At 42.0% G+C, this 17848-nt stretch overlaps 2 protein-coding genes and 1 long non-coding RNA gene across 8 annotated transcripts in view; 2 read left to right on the top strand and 1 right to left on the bottom strand.

Annotated features, from left to right (window-relative positions):
* Positions 1–13622, top strand: part of rc3h2 (ring finger and CCCH-type domains 2) — a 16368-nt gene extending 2746 nt beyond the window's left edge. Inside the window, exons 5-24 of one of the 2 annotated variants that reach the window (XM_088391975.1) lie at positions 516–763; positions 3966–4261; positions 4317–4434; positions 4493–4726; positions 4977–5152; positions 6401–6601; positions 6765–6897; positions 7196–7317; positions 7379–7491; positions 7713–7991; positions 8090–8301; positions 8457–8752; positions 8827–8973; positions 9204–9356; positions 9676–9843; positions 9910–10150; positions 10536–10620; positions 10690–10858; positions 10922–11061; positions 11149–13622. In XM_088391975.1, the coding sequence (XP_088248101.1) occupies positions 4031–4261; positions 4317–4434; positions 4493–4726; positions 4977–5152; positions 6401–6601; positions 6765–6897; positions 7196–7317; positions 7379–7491; positions 7713–7991; positions 8090–8301; positions 8457–8752; positions 8827–8973; positions 9204–9356; positions 9676–9843; positions 9910–10150; positions 10536–10620; positions 10690–10858; positions 10922–11061; positions 11149–11290 (3360 nt within the window). In that variant the 5' untranslated portion in view covers positions 516–763; positions 3966–4030 and the 3' untranslated portion in view covers positions 11291–13622. The remainder of the gene's footprint in view (positions 1–515; positions 764–3965; positions 4262–4316; positions 4435–4492; positions 4727–4976; positions 5153–6400; positions 6602–6764; positions 6898–7195; positions 7318–7378; positions 7492–7712; positions 7992–8089; positions 8302–8456; positions 8753–8826; positions 8974–9203; positions 9357–9675; positions 9844–9909; positions 10151–10535; positions 10621–10689; positions 10859–10921; positions 11062–11148) is intronic. The other variant, XM_088391976.1, reaches the window with a different exon arrangement.
* LOC148389753 (uncharacterized) lies at positions 13349–17848 on the bottom strand. The gene is made up of 3 exons (XR_015861691.1): positions 17526–17848; positions 15684–15840; positions 13349–15578 (listed from the first exon to the last, which is right to left on the bottom strand). It is a non-coding gene; the product is annotated as an uncharacterized LOC148389753 (long non-coding RNA).
* Positions 13768–17848, top strand: part of rabgap1 (RAB GTPase activating protein 1) — a 33493-nt gene continuing 29412 nt past the window's right edge. The window contains exons 1-4 of one of the 5 annotated variants that reach the window (XM_088391978.1): positions 13799–13918; positions 15274–15384; positions 15751–15998; positions 17639–17668. In XM_088391978.1, coding sequence (XP_088248104.1) covers positions 15846–15998; positions 17639–17668 — 183 coding nt within the window. In that variant the 5' untranslated portion in view covers positions 13799–13918; positions 15274–15384; positions 15751–15845. Of the gene's footprint in view, positions 13919–15273; positions 15385–15750; positions 15999–17103; positions 17372–17638; positions 17669–17706; positions 17812–17848 lie in introns of those variants that run through there. The other 4 variants (XM_088391977.1, XM_088391979.1, XM_088391980.1 and 1 more) reach the window with 4 other exon arrangements.

Below are 17848 nucleotides of genomic sequence, written 5' to 3'. Positions count from 1 at the left end.
AAGGGATCCTATAAAAAAATTATACTTGACTTACTGCTGGTTAACTATGAAAACCAAGAGGGTGTGCACACTTGTGCAACCACATTATCTCAGTTGCTTATTTTCAATTCCCCTTGCAAAAAGACTCCGCTGCTGATATGTTTTGTAAATACCTTTTCAATTTGATTTAATTCTTATATCTTACTTTTCTGGATATTTTATTAATTAAAAAAAAATAATAATCCTTTCCTGTCATTGCAAAACCGCCTTTTTTTTGCAAGATCCTGGCTACTGTACATAGTGTAGAAAAGTCCTATGATGAACTTGTACGCGACCTGTATAGGCGCGTTTCACTGTTGCGCCACACGCACATAGTCATCATAATCGTGTCCCCAAAAAATATTTCCGTCCTGTTCCTTTAAAAGCAACCAGCCCACGCCTCTAAAAAGCGGCTTGTTCCGGCTTGCATCTTTTTTATGCTCGCTCGCCACATGCCTGTGTGTCTCACGCAGTCGCTGTTTTGCTCTGACGTTCAGTGTTCGGCGCTCGGCGATAGGATTGCGCCTTGAGCCCCGCCGCTGGTGCGCCATGCGAGGCCGCCTGCGAGGCGCCGCGGCCGGCTCCATCAACGGAGCAGTCAGATGCCACCATCCGAGCCTCCGTACCACCTGAACCCAAATGTGCGTCAAGACTCATCTCCAGGCCTCCTTGTCATCATTCTTCAAATTTTTGCCATCTTTATGGAGGGACGTGAGCATGTTTGGGCTGTGGAGGTGCACCTGAGGTGAGTGACTCCTCCAATTTTTTTCTTCTCCAACTTCACTTGACCTCAACTTGTTTTGATTGCGCCGTGTTTGTTGAGTGTGAAATAAGTTGGATGCCAGCTTGTCTGCAACTGGTGCTGAAGGGAGAAAGAGGAGGTGGAGGAGGATGAGGCAGGTGGTGCGTGGATGTTGTTTGGCTCCATCCGCTCATCAAAACACTAAACAGGATTCTCAGGTTGTGATGGAGCAGGATTTCCCAACTTTTTTATCTACTAAACACCTTACCTCATTTAAGGTATTCATGAGTGGCTTTATGCATCTGTAATGCTGAAATTTAAAGTAGAGTTGAAGCCATAACAATTTTTTTCTTTGCAGCCCATAGAAACACACTTGCTCAAATTACACATTTTAATCAAAGATGGCTTTATGTGTCCCTAAACATATTTCTGATTTTTATTTAAAAAAATGACTACCTAGATTTTTAAGATTTTTTTTTTGTTTTGTTTTTAAAGCTAGAGCAATATGAATTTTACCAAGCGTTGTAATTTATAGCCGTGACATTAAGAAAAAAAATATCACGTATTTTTGAGCCATTATTATTATTATCATTTTTATTATTATTATTATTATTATTATTATAAAACTGATGAAAACAAGGGCTTATTTGGAGTCATCACAAAAAAATAATCCTGAAAAGTTTCCCAAGTTTCCCAATTCCTTCTGCTGAAAATCATCGGTCTGGTTTCTTCCATACATTAGTGTCTTGCTGGATCTATTGTTGTCCTTCTGGAAGCTTCTATTATATTTTTTTTATGTAAGTTGTCTCATAAAGACTAAGATATTTTTTAAGATTACACAACACCTGTTTGCTTCCATTGCCGCAGATGCGACTTTATTAAAATATAAGCGGCTGTTTTTCTGCGTGGTGTAGCAGCATCTGAGCTGAAACAGTTGTCCTGCCTCCCACCAAGATACTGCCCCCGCACACTCTCACAACAGCCGTCAGGAAAACACACACACACACACACAGACACACACACTATATGTTAATATTTTGTATCCTTTAACGAGAACCAGCACGTTTTCCAGTTAAACTTTGATTTCCAGTCACCGTTTACAGTCAGATAGTGGCCTGACCCTTCCTCACACGTGCAGTAGAGTTACTGACTTTTATGATAGATAGTTCTTCTTCTGGTTTTACTGGTGGATCTGTTTTGTTCTGCTTTATCACCTTTTGTTCATTGTTCCTTGCCTGTGTGTATCACACACACACACACACACACACACACACAAACACACACACACACGCAATGTGGGCGGGTTCTGCTTGGATGAGATTCCAACAGACCGCCCGCGTCTTATTTTACTTTTATTTGCCAGCGCTCTAACAGCCATGACAAAAAAAAATATCTACCAACACTTTCTTGTGGAATTTCAAGCGAATGTTTTTTTAAAAATTAGTTTTTTACAATATATGGACAAGTCTGACTTTCGCACTTGGAGCCTTCAGTATCATGCATTAATGTATACTGGAAAGGTTGCAGTGTAATTATCTGCAAGGAGAGGCAGAGAAGGTCCCCAACTAGTCCAGAGCAGAATGAATATACATCTGAGTATTGGTTAAATATATTTATTGGCAGTGACAAATACATAGCTTGAAGCAGGCACGCTTGGCCTCTTATTTGGAGAACTGTGTGAGCACCAACAGAGCTGTGTGGAGGGGTGAAACAGATTTTTTTTTTGTAGGTTTCATTATTGCAGATTTATAGTAGAGAGTAAAAGTCATCAGGGAAAAAAAAAATGTACCTGAAACTCCCAATCACTGTACACGTGGACAATAGTGATTGTGCTCTGAGGGAAGTGTGTAAGCCGAGACGCAAAAACAGGATGTGACAGTTGTTCGGAGCAGGAACAGGTGGCTGGAGTGTTATGTACCCCACCAGTTGCTTTGCTCCACCACTCCCCCCCTCGCTCAACCGTCCGCCTCCTTAAATTCTCACCCCCGGGCTCCTTTCACCACAAGAGCGTGACCTAACTCTTCCTTAGACGTTATTGAAGGGAAGGTGGGGTGCAGTTATGGCGGTTAAATTTGGGTGCCTCACTGAAGGAAACATGAGGCGGCAACACGGCTCGAGGCTGTCCAGGCGTAGTGACGAGGTGCGGAGCCCTTGGAAGGTGCGTAAACAGAATATTTGACAAATGGAAATTTTGAAATGCTGGTTGAGATTAATTATCTGGCATATGCAATGTTACAGCAGTGACCTTGTGCTCAGAAATTAAAATGAACTATTCTGACTTTTTAGCATTTTATCTGATAAATTAGTTAAGGATATGTGATTTTTTTTTTTTTTTTTAAATTCAGATTAGAGGGAGAATTTTTAAATGTGAGCTAATGTTGTTTTTTTGAGGTTGGCACAAGATGAAATGTTTTCGCCTTGAAGCTTTCCAAGCCAAACAGCATCAAACATTTAAGGGCCATTGATCTTGTGTGTCGAAATCTTCATCTTTTGTCTTGAAATTTTTCACACTCAAAACAAGATTTAGCATGCATATTTTTGGAAAACACGCGTCTTCTGAATTTTAGAAATTCAGACCTGATATCATTAAAGTATTTGCAGGAAGTGTAATTATAGTTATTGTGTTTTAAATATATATATGTTTAGTATTTTGGTAGAAGGAGGCATTTGCATAATTGTGGGAGGGATCACAACCGACTGTTTTTTTTTTTTGCAACCCCCCCCAAAATTCTTGGATAAATGCTGATTAATATTCTTTATATGTTCCTTACATGGGTGGAATTGTTGAAAAACGTCCCAGGAAAAAAGTCAGTTATGTGACTTGGCACCTGAAGTCCATGCTGGGGTCCATGCTTATTTCGGGGGGGGTGCATGACCCCCCCCCATTTGGCTCCACATGTTGTAGTGCAAATACTAAGACATTTTCAAAGCATAAAATGACAGATAAAAACAGAGCAGCATCTAAAAAAAAAATCTTATGGGATTAAAGGTGATAAAATTCCCGCAAAATTTCATGTGCAAATTGTACAACAAGTTCAACAACAGTTTGAACATTTGCATTTTTTTTTTTTTTTTTTTACTTCACGTAAACATAACAAAAGCTTCAAACATCAAAGAACCCATAACAGACCAGTCACAGTTCTGGTTGGATTAGATTCTCTTTCAAGTCTTTCATAGTCTTTATAAAGTCTTGTCTTGTCTCAAGTCTTTCCCAGCACCAGCCTGTCGCAGTTCATTGAGATGTATTCCCCCTGACCCGTTCGAGTCGGGATGCCGGTGCAGGCGGCCCAGTGGACGGACTTCCTGTCCTGTCCCATCTGCTACAACGAGTTCAACGGCAGCAGCCAGCAACCCGTCAGCTTGGGTTGCTCGCACACGGTTTGCCGAACGTGCCTCCACAAGCTACACCGGAAAGCCTGCCCCTTCGATCAGACGCCAATCAGCACGGATATCGACCTGCTGCCCGTCAATTGTGCTCTCCTGCAGCTGGTTGGCGCTCAGGTAAAAAAGGAAATCATTTCGGAATGGAGTGGATTGTAATGGGATAAATGTGTAGGTTCCAGACGTGCAGCCGGTCAGTTTGAGCAGTGACAAAGATGTCGGACATTACGAGGCCTGCAGGGTGTGTGTGGAAGAGCTGGCTCTCTACCTCAAACCAATTAGCGGCACTAAAGGTAAGAATCCTTCACAATTCAGATATTTCACACCACAAAGTTTTCGTCCCCCCTCCAGGCGTGGCGCCTCCGAGTCCAAGCGCACTTAGCCGACCCATGCAGAGGAAACTGGTGACGCTGGTCAATTGCCAGCTAGTGGAGGAGGAAGGCCGAGTGCGGGCCGTGCGTGCGGGCCGTTCGCTGGGCGAGCGGACGGTCACCGAGCTCATTTTGCAGCATCAGAACCCGCAGCAGTTATCCGCTAACCTCTGGGCTGCGGTGAGAGCACGGGGATGCCAATTTCTTGGACCTGGTGAGTGCATATCATCATTTACAGAAAAATAATTTGATTATATTAAGGAAAACTATCAAACCGAGCCACATATGCAGGATCTGCTGTCGCCCACAGCTCACGCCTGGACACTCACACACTAATATTTACAATTTACCGGTAACATTTCTTTTAACAATTATAATTATTTCTTAAAACTGTTTCTCAGAATCTGTTTTGTGTCTTAGAAATGTTCAACTACTTCTAAGTAACCCCCGCCCCCTTCCTTCAGCCATGCAGGAGGATGCTTTGAAGCTTGTGCTTTTGGCTTTGGAGGACGGTTCGGCATTATCCAGAAAGGTGCTGGTGTTGTTTGTTGTGCAAAAGTTGGAGGGGCGCTTCCCTCAGGCTTCCAAAACCAGCATAGGCCATGTGGTGCAACTCCTCTACAGGGCCTCTTGCTTCAAGGTACAGTGCAACGTTTTTGAACATCCTCCAACGCGAACCTCAAAGTAAAATATTACACAACAACAGAACAAAGGTTTATTATTTCATCATGATGAGCATCTGTGAGTTAAATATTATCTGGCTTTTTACCCAAGTTGCTGTGAGTTGCTGGATTTTCCATTAATCAAAAGGAACTGCAAAAAAAGTGGAGTGGGGGGGTATAAAATGGAAGCATCTGAAATTAATAAGGCAAAGCCACAGGGTACATTCATGCCTGTTTGATAACGCGCCCTCCGTAACCTCCAAACATCATAAAGCGAGCACCCCCTGTAGATGGAAAAATCAAACGCGGGTAACTAACACACGGACTCCCCGTGGACACTCGTGTGTATTTTTGTGCCTGTTACCCGATGATGTTCATAGCTGGCAGGGCACAAATGCCAACTATTTCCCAGTGATGTAACAACATTCTATATTTGGGCAGGAAAGATGCAGGGAGCCAAAAGTAGGTCAAAATAAGGTAGCAGAGCCAAGACATGACACGATGACTTTTTTGATGATTGGTGTGATGTAGTCTAATGATGATTACTCATAGGGCAGATTCTGAGAAAGGGAGATTCCCTTTTCTTGATCTGAATTTGAGTTGACAATGTCTGAAGATTCATCACACCGCCTAAGAATACAGTGAAGTTGCAGTACAAATAAATAATAAATTAAAAAAATTATATATAATATATAAATATACGTATTATGAAATAATGGCTTAGCTTGAGAGAGAAAAAGGTAACCTTAAATTGTTGACAAGTGAGTTGTCGACAGCTAGCTAGTTAGCGGAAATCATTTAAATCTCCTGCTAAATCTTTTTTTTTTTTTTTAAACGTACACGCAATATTTAAAGTAACATTTGAGAATTATTAACTGGTGTACAAGTGTAAAAGAAGTTAACCACGTTAAAACAATCAATTGATGTAGCAGCGAGGCAATTAACAGCTAGCTAGCTAACGGCTAAGCACATTGAAATATATTGTTAAAACTTAATGAACGCTCATACATGTGTAAAAAGACGTTAACCTTTATAATATTCATATATCAAAACACTCTTTGGCAATTTAAAATGTAAATTTAAAGGATTTAAGCATATAGCAAAGAGCCAATTAATGGCTAACGAGTTGAACCACTTAACTCTTCTGTTATACTATAAGATATCAAATTAGCACAGTGAATTTAATGGCAAACTATATTATTTTGTTGTCTTGATTCATCATCCAGGTGACCAAGCGGGATGAAGACTCCTCGCTGATGCAGCTGAAAGAGGAATTCCGCACCTACGAGGCTCTCAGGAGAGAACACGATTCTCAAATCGTGCACATCGCTATGGAAGCTGGCCTCCGCATCTCGCCTGAGCAGTGGTCTTCTCTGTTGTACGGGGATCTGGTCCACAAGTCGCACATGCAGTCCATCATTGACAAGGTCTCATATTCTAGTACCAAACAGGCTTACGGCGCCAAAGCACTACATGAAACTCATTAACTCATTTCAACATAGTTCCATGGCACAACGCAGCTATAAGATGGGGCCAAAGTAAAAACTAAATAAAATAAAACAGCAAATCATTGTATATGTAATTTTGCAGTTGCAGTCTCCAGAGTCGTTCGCAAAGAGTGTCCAGGAGCTGACCATCGTCCTGCAGAGGACAGGAGACCCGGCCAACCTCACCAACCTCAGAGCTCACCTGGAGTTGCTGGCCAACATAGACCACAATACAGGTTCAGTAAATTCGCTTACTTGTTTTGTACAAGATGGATTTGTGTGAAGGGCTCTAATGATGATTCCTCAGAGGACAGATTTTGAGAAAGGGAAATCTCCCTTTTGCTGATCTGAGTTTGAGTTGAGATATCTGATGATGCCTCACGCGGCCACACAAAAAACCTGACTCACAAAAGAATCTCTGTTGATAACATCCATGACTCATCTTTGTGCCGAGTGACAAATGATCTGCCATGCTGTGTGATGGTCGTAATATCGCGAGAAGAAAAATAGCATTGTTTTCTTTTGTCTGCCTAGATGATGTAGCACCATCGTGGGAGGAGCTGGAAAATGTCATGTTGGCTATAAAGTTGGTGGTTCACGGCCTGGTAGAATTCATCCAAAATTTCAGCAAGAAGAGCCACGAGACCCCACAGGTAGTTGACAATCTTGGAATGATAATCAGTTTACTCAATGTACATTTTTTGGTGGTATCTGCAGCATCAGGTGAACAGCAAGTATAAGACTAGCATGTGCAGAGATCTTCGTCATCAGGGAGGTTGTCCCAGAGGAACTAACTGCACCTTTGCTCACACGCAGGATGAACTGGAGAAGTGAGTGAGAGTTTTTAATTTAATTTAATTTTATTTTATTTTATTTTATTTTATTTTATTTTATTTTATTTTATTTATTAAAAAAGGTTAGTAAATTACTGGTTAATACTGGGCCGCACAAATAGAAAAATAAAAATTATAAAAAAAGATATTGATTGCATCGCGAGACCTGCAGAACAATTCCATAATTTTCAGTAATGTTTATTTTTTTTTTGTCACAGGTTTCGTTTGAGGAACAAAAAGAGCGGAAGTGTAAGTCGGGCATTCCCTCCGTCGGGGGGTAAAACCTTCACGCTGGAGGGCACCGTCCACACTGATGGGGCCGCAGGAGTTGGAGAGGAGGACACCCTGACAGATGGAGATGCTCACTCACAACTCATCTCCAGAGGAGCTGACAACATGGAAGGCATTAAGACAGCCGTGCCCAGTGAATCCATTGGGGCGAGTGGCTCAAACGGGCTGAGTGGCACCAGTATGACTTTACTGGGCTCAGCTGAACAGTAAGCATATTTTACACCAAAATAAAATACATTTAATGTAATAAAGTAAAACCAAATAATAATATAATTTTTAATCAATGTTTTTATTGCTTCTCCAGGAAGTCCATGTCTCCGCCTATAACTCCCATCAGCCACTCTTCAGCGTCATCCCCTTTGACCACCTTGGGACAGGTGGTCGATGGTAGCGGGGGGCCAGCGCCCAAACATGGTGGTCCCCTCATGCTGCGAGTGCCTCACCCTTCTCAGGCCTCGGAGCTGTTCTACCAGGAGCAGCAATCTCCGTACGAGACAGCCCGCTACCAGCCGAACGGTGAGTCGGTATTTATTCAATTGATCATCTATTAAGGGGCAGGCTCTTTATGTATTTCAAAATAATTAATGGTAATAATGAGCAATCATACAATATATATATCAAGGTTGGCTTGTTCACCGAATTATTATCAGCCATATTTCTTTGCTTATCAGGTTCCTACTACCCATCTCCTCTCCACCCTCCACACAAACCCTGCATGGCTCGCTTCCTCAGATCGTCCAACGTCCCAGAATCCTCTCTGCCTCCGCCGTCCTCCTTTCACGGCGAGCCTCAAATACCCCATCAAGCACCGTCTTCTCCTTCCGCCGGCTATCCGCCGAGGGAGCGCTTGAGACCCGCCGTCTTCCACCACCACCACCACCCTGGCCAGCCTCAGTATGGACCTCTTACTTCCGCCCATGGAGTTTATGCACCTCTTTATGACAGCAGACGAGTGTGGAGGCCTCAGGTTGAGCCTTCATATTAAATACACAAGTGAAATTCTCAAACGTCTCTCCCGTTAATAACACATTTCCATTGCAGTTGTACCATCGAGAGGACGCCAGGAGTAATTCGTTGCCTCCAGAGGTGCTGCATTCTTCTGTCTACCAGCCTCCACTCAGGGAGAGATTCAACTCCCTCGACAGCAACTTCTGCTCTGGATCCGAGCACCGTGCAGCGTTGCACAGGGTATGAGATGCATATCATTTTTAAACTGCAAAAAAAAAAAAAAAATCCTTGAGTTTGTCTTCCTTCGCCCACATATGTCACCTTCACCGCCAGTCGTGGCGCCCCGAACCTCCACTGTAGTGTATCCTCCTACTTGTACCTTCCTAAATATGTCTCTGCCTCTCCCACTCAGTTTTCTCATCGTCTTATTGCTCCAGCTGAAATATATAATGGCAATGTTCAATTTTCAGGAGTACGGCCGTGTTCCTCTGGTCTACGACGACCCGTTCCGACGTAAGCAAGAGCAGTGGGCGCACCATCACCACCACCATTACCATCATCATCACAGCACCAGCAGGCCCTCGCAGCCCTCAGCCATCTTCAACATTGATTTGGGACCTGAGGTATGCGGCGAATAAGAGCCACAGCATGAATTTCAATTACAAGTCATTAACTCAAGTAGAGGCACTGGTTGAGTTTAAGATCTTTACGCTTAATTGAATTCCCCGCTCTAAGAGCTTCCGTCAGGCCTTGTGTCTAATACGATGTGAGTGGGAGATAGTTGCTAAGCAACGGGTGGACGATGAAATCATGGCTCCATTGCGTGGGTGCTTGTGAGAGAGGAAAATGCATCACTTGAGACTTTTAATCCAATTGTGCTGACTAAAGTTTTGTTGATAGTATTGAAAATGGATTGCTGATAATCACAATAATTTGTTGCAGCACGTGGAGAGCAGTGGAGGTCGGTGCATGGGTTGCCGCTTCAGAGGCGAGGAGAGCTTGGCGCACTATTCGCCGTGGTCCTGCAGCTCCACCGTCGGACCCTGTCTCAGCCCCTTTGAGCCCGAGGCGATCACGCCAGCTGCATCCCACTCAGCCTTGGAGCAGTCGGTGAGTTTAGGGGGAAAAAGAAATGACGAAATTTGAATCCGAAATTATTTAATGTTTCTCACTTAGGAGTCCGACGGATGCGGCGGTGGTGTTGTTAGCGGCGGCGTCACAAAGCGCTGGCTGCACTCGTTAGATCACTACAGGAGAGTAAATGAAGAGGACCCCATTATTCCCTTCAGCGAGGGCCCCATCATATCCAAGTGGGGGGCCATATCCAGGGCGGCCCGCTCGGGCTACCACACCACCGATCCCGTCCAAGCCACCGCTTGCCAGGGTGGCGCCAGCACCATGCCCGTCAACTTTAAAGGTAAGCGTGGATTGGTCGTGAAGCTTTAAATGAGTTGAAATCTGTGAAAAATAATTTTATAAAATTAAAACATTAAATATTTGTTACATTTTTTATTCTTTTTTTTGCTGTGATTTTTTTTTAAGGACATTGACCCCGCCCCCCTAAATAAAACTTTTTGGACTATATCTGCGTATCTTGGGTGTTTTTTTTTCTTGTAGCAAATTGAGATTGCCTCTCTCTGCTGGTTTTATGTGGTAGTGCACCCCTTGCTTCTAAATATTAATAATAGTTATCAGGAGCAAATTTTCATCAGTGTTGCCTTTTTATCTCACTAAATCATAACAATGCATTGTTCATTCACACCTGCACCTAAATGTCATCCTTGACTTTTCATATTTTCCAGATTACAACTGCCACTTGGATCGCAGTGAATACAGGTGGAGCTCAAGAGGATCGGATTCTTCCAGCCACTCCAGTTTCCTCGAAAGGTACCACCGACAGTTTACACATCTGATGATTTAATGATTTCTCACCCGTGCCTTTCTGGGTGCTTTCAGTGAGCAGCTTTGTCGACATTTGTCCAGCGAGAAAATTGCATGCGAACCGCAAAGCCACCGGACAGCCTTCAGCCAGGATCGAGAACATAAGGAGAGTCAGCGAGATATTGAGCTTGAGCTCTGCGCTCTGGACATGGAGGACACGGAACCGCAGGACATCAAGTCTCAGGTAGAGCCTAAAAAAAAAAAAAATTTGGACATTTCATCGAACCTCTCTTGTCCTGACATTCAGGATTCTTTGGAGCTGGCATATTCTGAGGATGCTTCTCACCTCCTCCCACCGAATTGCTCCTCTCCGCTTGAGGAACAACATGCTGAGGATCCTTCACCGGACAGGATGGACACTTACCTGCTTAAAAAGATGGCCTTCAGGTGACTTGATGGAATTTTCAGCGGGCTCACATCCAGTGTGCAGAAGTCCTCTGAGTTGAATTTTCTTCATCTTATATTTGCTCCCAGGAAGTCGCTATCTCCCGTAGGCCTGGTGTCGGGAGGATTGGCCGTCGGGAAGCTGGTGCTGCGGACGGGAACGCCCCGACCCGGCGGTGGCGACTCCTGTCCCGAAACGCCCGGGGCGGAGATGCTGCTCAGTGGAAGCTAAGGGACATTTCAAATCACAATTATAATATGATGCAGTTTACACATAATGAATTCTGTTGTCGTTTAAGGCAAGCAGGACTAATTTCAATTTTTTTTTTTGTGCTATGAATTTCAAATAATTGTGCATACTTTTTGTATTGCTCGTGCCTTGGAAAAATATTGTATCCCCAAAAATTTCACGTGTCTTTTTCTATACATTGAGGCATTATTACACTCCTTTCATGTATACTAGATTACATAATTTATTTGTCCCACAATGGGGAAATTTGCATCATTTCAACAGCAATTGTTGACACAGGAAAGGACAAAAGAAAACATGGGAGTAGAGAAGAAAATTTACAAACAGTGCAATAAAACTAAAATGTAAAACTAATTAAACTACTCAGCCTTTTGCAGATTCCTGAGCGACACATTTTGCACTGAGGAGCCATCATGGAAAATGCTGACTGGTGGAAAATTCACAATCTGTGAAACTGTAAATGGCATAAATGGATGACGGTATTCAAGAAAAAGTTTGAAACAGTCCACGCAACTGAGAATAGTCATACATAAGGTCACGTAGAGGTCAAGAGAAAAACTCTGCACACGCAAAAACAAGCAAAAATACACTGATTCAACAACATTGATCAATTTATTATTGTTAGACAGGCACTTTTTGAAAAATCCATGATGTCATGCATTTTTCTGCTTCTCAATTGGAATGCAGCAAAAGTCACAGAAAAGCAAAATACATCTGCTAAAATGTGATGCAACGCCTTTTGTGGTTAGCTTTGGAATTTTATCCCCAGAAGCAGCAAGCTCCAAAACAAGTTACTGATAACTTTTGTATGTCATATGATGGTGCTGTGATCTCAGAGCCACCAATGAATAGCCGACAGCGCAAGTCATGAGATCCCGCTGACGTTTTATGTGGTTAATCATTGCTGTAGGTGACACAAAACTAAATTCAACATTTTTCTTTCCTTGCGTCTTGGTTTTGTTTGCAAATTTCACTAACTTCTGTGAAGTTGTTTGTCCGAGTATTTGATTTCAACGTCTTAAATATGTGCCAATCATGCATACATGTGCATATATCCCAGTCATATTTTGTTATGAAATATGAGAAGAGCTTGGGAAATGAATATTTTATATGTTTTTGCTTTGTCAGCCACTCTTTCGTACATCTGTTTACTTCATCTAAAAGTGCCCGATCGCAAATTGTTAATCTTGCATTGAGGGTGGCACAGGAAATAATTTAATTTAAAATATTCTGCAAATATTGTTTTTTCTCATATAGTGGACTAAGGCAGTGATTATTTTCTCACATTTAAATCGCCTGAACAAACATTCTGTGAGGCTTGTTGTCTATTTGAGTACATGAGAGGAAATACTATATTCCCATAACCCATGCTAAATATTTTTTTGGGCCATTATTTAACTTTTTTTGTATCAGTACTGACCTTACATGACTACCAATTGTAAATACTGATTTTTCATCATTTCCTTTAAATTGCAGTGTGTGCACTTTGCTTCAACAGCCAACATTCTCTTTTTTGTCATGCATGCAGCGTACAGTATTGTGCCTCTTGTGATGGCAGAGTATCAATGTAGTTGTGATACAACACGCATGCACACGCACGACAGATCGGAAGAGTTCTGCACATGCCCACTGTGTGGCCACATCAGGTGCAGATGTTTTGAGCTGCATGCTACTCAATTTTTATTATTATTATTGCTTGTTGTGATTCTATTCTTTGTTTTGATTGTTAACTCTCAATATTATATGGAGGAAGCAAGTTTGTTTAATGTGAAACATAAACAGATGAAACATTTTTCCATGACTCATGTCTGTATTAGACGCTTTATTCGCAAATCTGTTGTTTGATTGAAATTTTTGAAGAGATGGTACACATCCGTCATTGTATAGTCCACCGCCATCGTTGGATGGAATTATAGGCTTATCTGTATGACCCGATCAGATTTGATTGAATGTCAGTCAGTGGGACAGTTGTGTAATGTTTCAGAAGGAAGAAAATGAAAATCCTTTGGAGACAGCAAAATGTAACATGTCCCCCCCCCCCCCCCCCCTCAATGAAATAATACAGTTATGTATTCCATTTATTTCCTTGGAAATGTCAAAGGTTTCCCTTTAAGCATATGCTAATGCTTGGCTACGCTAAAGTTTGTGTTGATGAAAACTTTTAACTGAGTAATTTTTATGGACTTTTGTGTGTGCGTGAGTAATTTATTTTGTCTCTTCTTGCATTTCACAGTGATGTAAAGCAACAAAATGCTTCTGTGTTACACTGTGAGATGAGACTGGCTGCATGCAACAATAAAGAAATAGAAAATTGTATGTTTGTTGTTTTATTTTTGTTCAGAATCTAAAATCACAATGTTTTGGTCTAAATTTCGTAGGTCACGAAAATCTCATGTTGTGTGCGTGAGGCGCATGCGCGTTGGAGAGCACGCATCACCATGCAGAAGCGCACAGGGTGCCGTAACACGCGCATGCGCAGTGGCTCTGACAGCGGGTTGCTCGGAGCTTGTGTTTACAGCTCGCTCGGATGCTGTTGGCTTGTGACGAAAATGGCGTATTTAATGTTTCGCCAAACGTCATTTGACAACATATAACCGCGGTGATTTAAAGGTAAGAGAACTTTAACGTTGTGAATGTTGACTGCTTTTCCCTTTGCGGAAACAAAACATTGTGTCTGTGGAGTGTAGCAGGCTAGCTTGACAGTAGTGGTGGCCTGCATGAAGGCTTTTCCTCCTCCCTAAATACATGCGCGACAATATCTAACACTCAAAATAAACTATGTCGGAGTATTTTTTTTAATATTTTTTTTCCCTGCAGTTAACGAGGTTGGCCGCTGTTGAAACGGACAAGCGCTCATGGAGCTGTAACGCTAACTAACCCCAGTTACAGTTCAGGTTGACGCTAACTACAAGTTCAGAGTTGGATCAATTCATCAAAATGAATCATAACAAAGCGTGAATGTGAACTGGGTGTTAATTAAGAATATATTTCTGTCAGTGTTTGTGTGCATCACTACGGGTAGCAGCTTTGCCTGTGTCCGGATTAAATGGGGGGGACAGAAAGCCAATTAATGTGTAGGCTAGCTGTATAAAGTGTGCTAACAAGGCGTGACGTCTATTAAATCCAATGCTGGAATCCACATGGCTTTACTGTTTTGTTTTGGCATCACTGATGGATGACAATGGGCTGGGTGTGCTTTTCTCCTTGTGCATTTTTATTTTATTTTTTGCCTTTCCTGAGTGAGGAGGAGATGTTGATTTGGGGTGTCCCAATGTGTTATTTAGTAAACAAGAGCAATATATTATGTAACTTTGACTCCACGGCTTGCCATCACAAAGGATATAATTTGGTGGTATTAATTTTCTTGTTGTCTAATGTTGAACTATTGCCTGCACGATCGCTCAGCGGACTGCCTCACAATTCTAAAATTCAGGATTCAGATCAGATTAAATGCAGCAATAGAATGTTTTTTTCAGAAATTATAGAATAATACATCAGCAACACTTTTTTAAAAATGTGCCTTTAGGAATGTCTATTAACATCTTTTCAGATTTCAAGTTTTTTTTCCACTTTATCTTAGCCAATAGACACTGTTGACACAGCAGCATGTCTTAAAATGTTCACCGAGAAATTAAATAGTTTCCTGGAGTTGCCACAGTAAATACTTTTTCAAAATTTCTACAACTCAAATATTAGTGTTTCAATTAGCTTTGTAAGTTAAAACAAAAAAAAGTGCAAGGAGTTCCCAGGCTCAGTGAACACTTCTTAGCAAGATAACTGTGTTATTACTGTTTAGCTTTTTGTTTACTTACAAACTTTTAAACTTGTTGCCGACGCCATGCAAACTAGATGGAAATACGCTTGTATTTGGGCGTGTACTTCCTTCATTTGTGCAATAGACTTTCTTTCTGCTGCCTGCATGCTGCTCCAACTTTCTCGCTTATTTATTTTTATTTTTTTTAAAGGTGGCTGTTACCTCATGAGTCCCATTTTCAGCAAGCAGGAAAGGTTTTTTCCACGTGACATCCTTCTTTGTCTTGTGTCCAGACAATCAAGATAACAAAGACTCAACCATTGTGAGCTTTATGTTAGTGCTTCACTATCATGAAAGGACTGCCCAAGCTTGGCAAGAGTGGCAGAGGCTTGATGCTAATGCTAATGCTAGTGTGACAAGGCCTTCTTTGTAGCTGGAATAAGAGCTGCCAGCTAATGTCTTCGTGGTGTTGTTCGTGTCTTTACAATTCAGCTGATCCTTTGTAGACACAGTGGCCTGTTTGGGAAAACAAAAAGAAAAACAGTTGAAAAAAAAACTTTGTTAACCTGCAAGAAAAAAGGTTTCAGTCCAGATCCAGACACTGCTCATTGATTTCATCACCTCATGAATATCCTCGGCTGCTGCTGCTTTTTTAAAGATCCCACTTTTTTTTTTCTTCATTTTCCAGGTGATTTTGCACATCATCTCCCACCGCTTCTTCCTCCTGCTCCTCTTCCCGTCTTCCATTCATGAGCAGAGTGGCTGAGCGTAAGAGCGTCTGCCATGGATGACAAGGGCTTGGTGGGGAAGATTAGCGTTTCGTCCGACTCGGTGTCCACTCTTAACAGTGAGGACTTTGTCCTCGTGTCCCGGCTGGGGGACGAGACGCCCTCGTCTACTAATAATGGTAGTGATGACGAAAAGACAGGATTGAAGGTAAGGATGGTGATTCTCAGGTATGGATGCGCCAGGGAAAGAGGGACTTTTATTTTTGTTTCATTTAAAGGGGACATATTATGAAAAAAGTACTTTTTAATTATTTTCATACAAGATGTACAATTGGACTTATTTCAACATGACAAGAAATGTGTGTAAAGTATGTTGAAATTTATTATCCATGAGAAAGAATGTGTGTCGCATTGTGTAATAACTTATTGTTAATAATTTTTTGGGGATAATATTTTAATATGTGAGTATTATTTTATTATTTATTTTGAGGTAACGGGTAAAAAAAAACATCAAGACCTCCTTGGCAGTAGATGGCGCTATAGTGCATCAGTTTGCATCTAAAAAAAGGGTAAAAAATGCAAATATGTCTCCTTTAAGTTATACATCGAGCATCGTCATGCTCACTGTTTTTTTTTTTTCAATCTTGATAATTTTCTCAAATCACAAGTCAAAAGTTGCAAATGTTTTCTTACTATTTTCTCCACATTGGGCTTTTACACACTAACCATCAAGCTAACCATTTGGTGTTTCCACTTCTTTTTCTTTTCTTTATTCACATTACCTGTCTTGATTAAGAAACCACTTACATTTTTTCATATTTTGGGCCTCATTCATTAACATGTTGGTACTTTTTGTTTTCTTATTGTTGTAATTTAGTTCCCAACATCCAAAATGGTTTGTAGCAGTGTTGGGGTATGTTTAGCGACGAGTCGATTCAGTTTTGAATGCTTTCCATTTGGTGAACTTGCATCATGAAGGGATGAAGGTAAACTGAAGTGATACCAGTTTGGCATTTCAGTAGCTGCTCTCTTGTTTCCATTTAAGGCCTCGGGACGAAAGACGGAGGAGAGAGAATGTGTGGAGAGGATGTAGTCAAGATGACCCTTTTCATCCTGTGCATGAGTTAGCTAGCGTGGTCAGCTCTGAGTGGACTTCAGTCACTTGAGTGTTTGAGTGCAGCCGCAGTTGCTTTGAACTCATTCCCCCTTTTTTTTTTGTGACAAGGGTGTGTCATGTCACAAAGAGAGTGAGGGACTTTGTGAGGGAGAAACTGCACAAGGCAGGCAGGCAGGCAGGCACCATCTTGTCTGTGTCTCGGAGGGGTTCAGGTTACCCCCTCATCTCCTGTTCCCACTCACTGAGGGCATTTTGACGTATTTGGACCGACTGCTAGGGAATTTACCAAATCACATTTCCATTCGGTCACCATTTCCTGCCTGTGACCGTTTCTCAACCTCTGCTAGTGTTTATGGTAAATTACCAGAAGAGGGCGCCACCGGAGCATGACAGAGAAAACAACGAGAGCATATACTAAAGCTGCTTTAGTAATAATCAGTCATCTTTTTGACACCATCCGAGAGGTAATAATAATCTATCAATGTATTTATTTATTTACGTGGCGGAGTGTTGTGGAATTGAACTGTATCGACTTGACTGCCAACATTTCGGTTAGCTTGTTCAGCGGGGTTAAGATGGTGGCTTGACGTCCTTTGACGACAGCTAGGCAGCACTCACCTCATTCACTTGCTCATCCCGACATCCCAATTTGGTTTCGCCGGCACAATCTCTTGACTGCCCATCACGTCAGAGAGGAGTCAGTGTGTCTAAACTTGTTGTCTGTCATGCAGGTGATTTCAGAGGAAGGGGTCAGCTTTAAGGTCAGTCTCTTTGCGCACTCTTTGCTTTCCCTCCTCCTCTTCTTCGTTCTCTTTGTGTCACTTTGATGCTTGTCTCGCGCTCTTGCTGTCACTCGCTCGCTCTCTCTTTCTGTCTCTCTCTCTTGCTGTAATGTGATCCCATGGTGAGTGTTTGTGATTTGTGCTCTCTTGTTTATTTGC

The sequence above is a fragment of the Syngnathus floridae genome, chromosome 12 (genome assembly GCF_059516105.1).
Source record: "Syngnathus floridae isolate MCC-2025c chromosome 12, RoL_Sflo_1.0, whole genome shotgun sequence".
Classification (NCBI taxonomy): domain Eukaryota; kingdom Metazoa; phylum Chordata; class Actinopteri; order Syngnathiformes; family Syngnathidae; genus Syngnathus; species Syngnathus floridae.
This window is presented reverse-complemented; position numbering and strand designations above follow the sequence as displayed.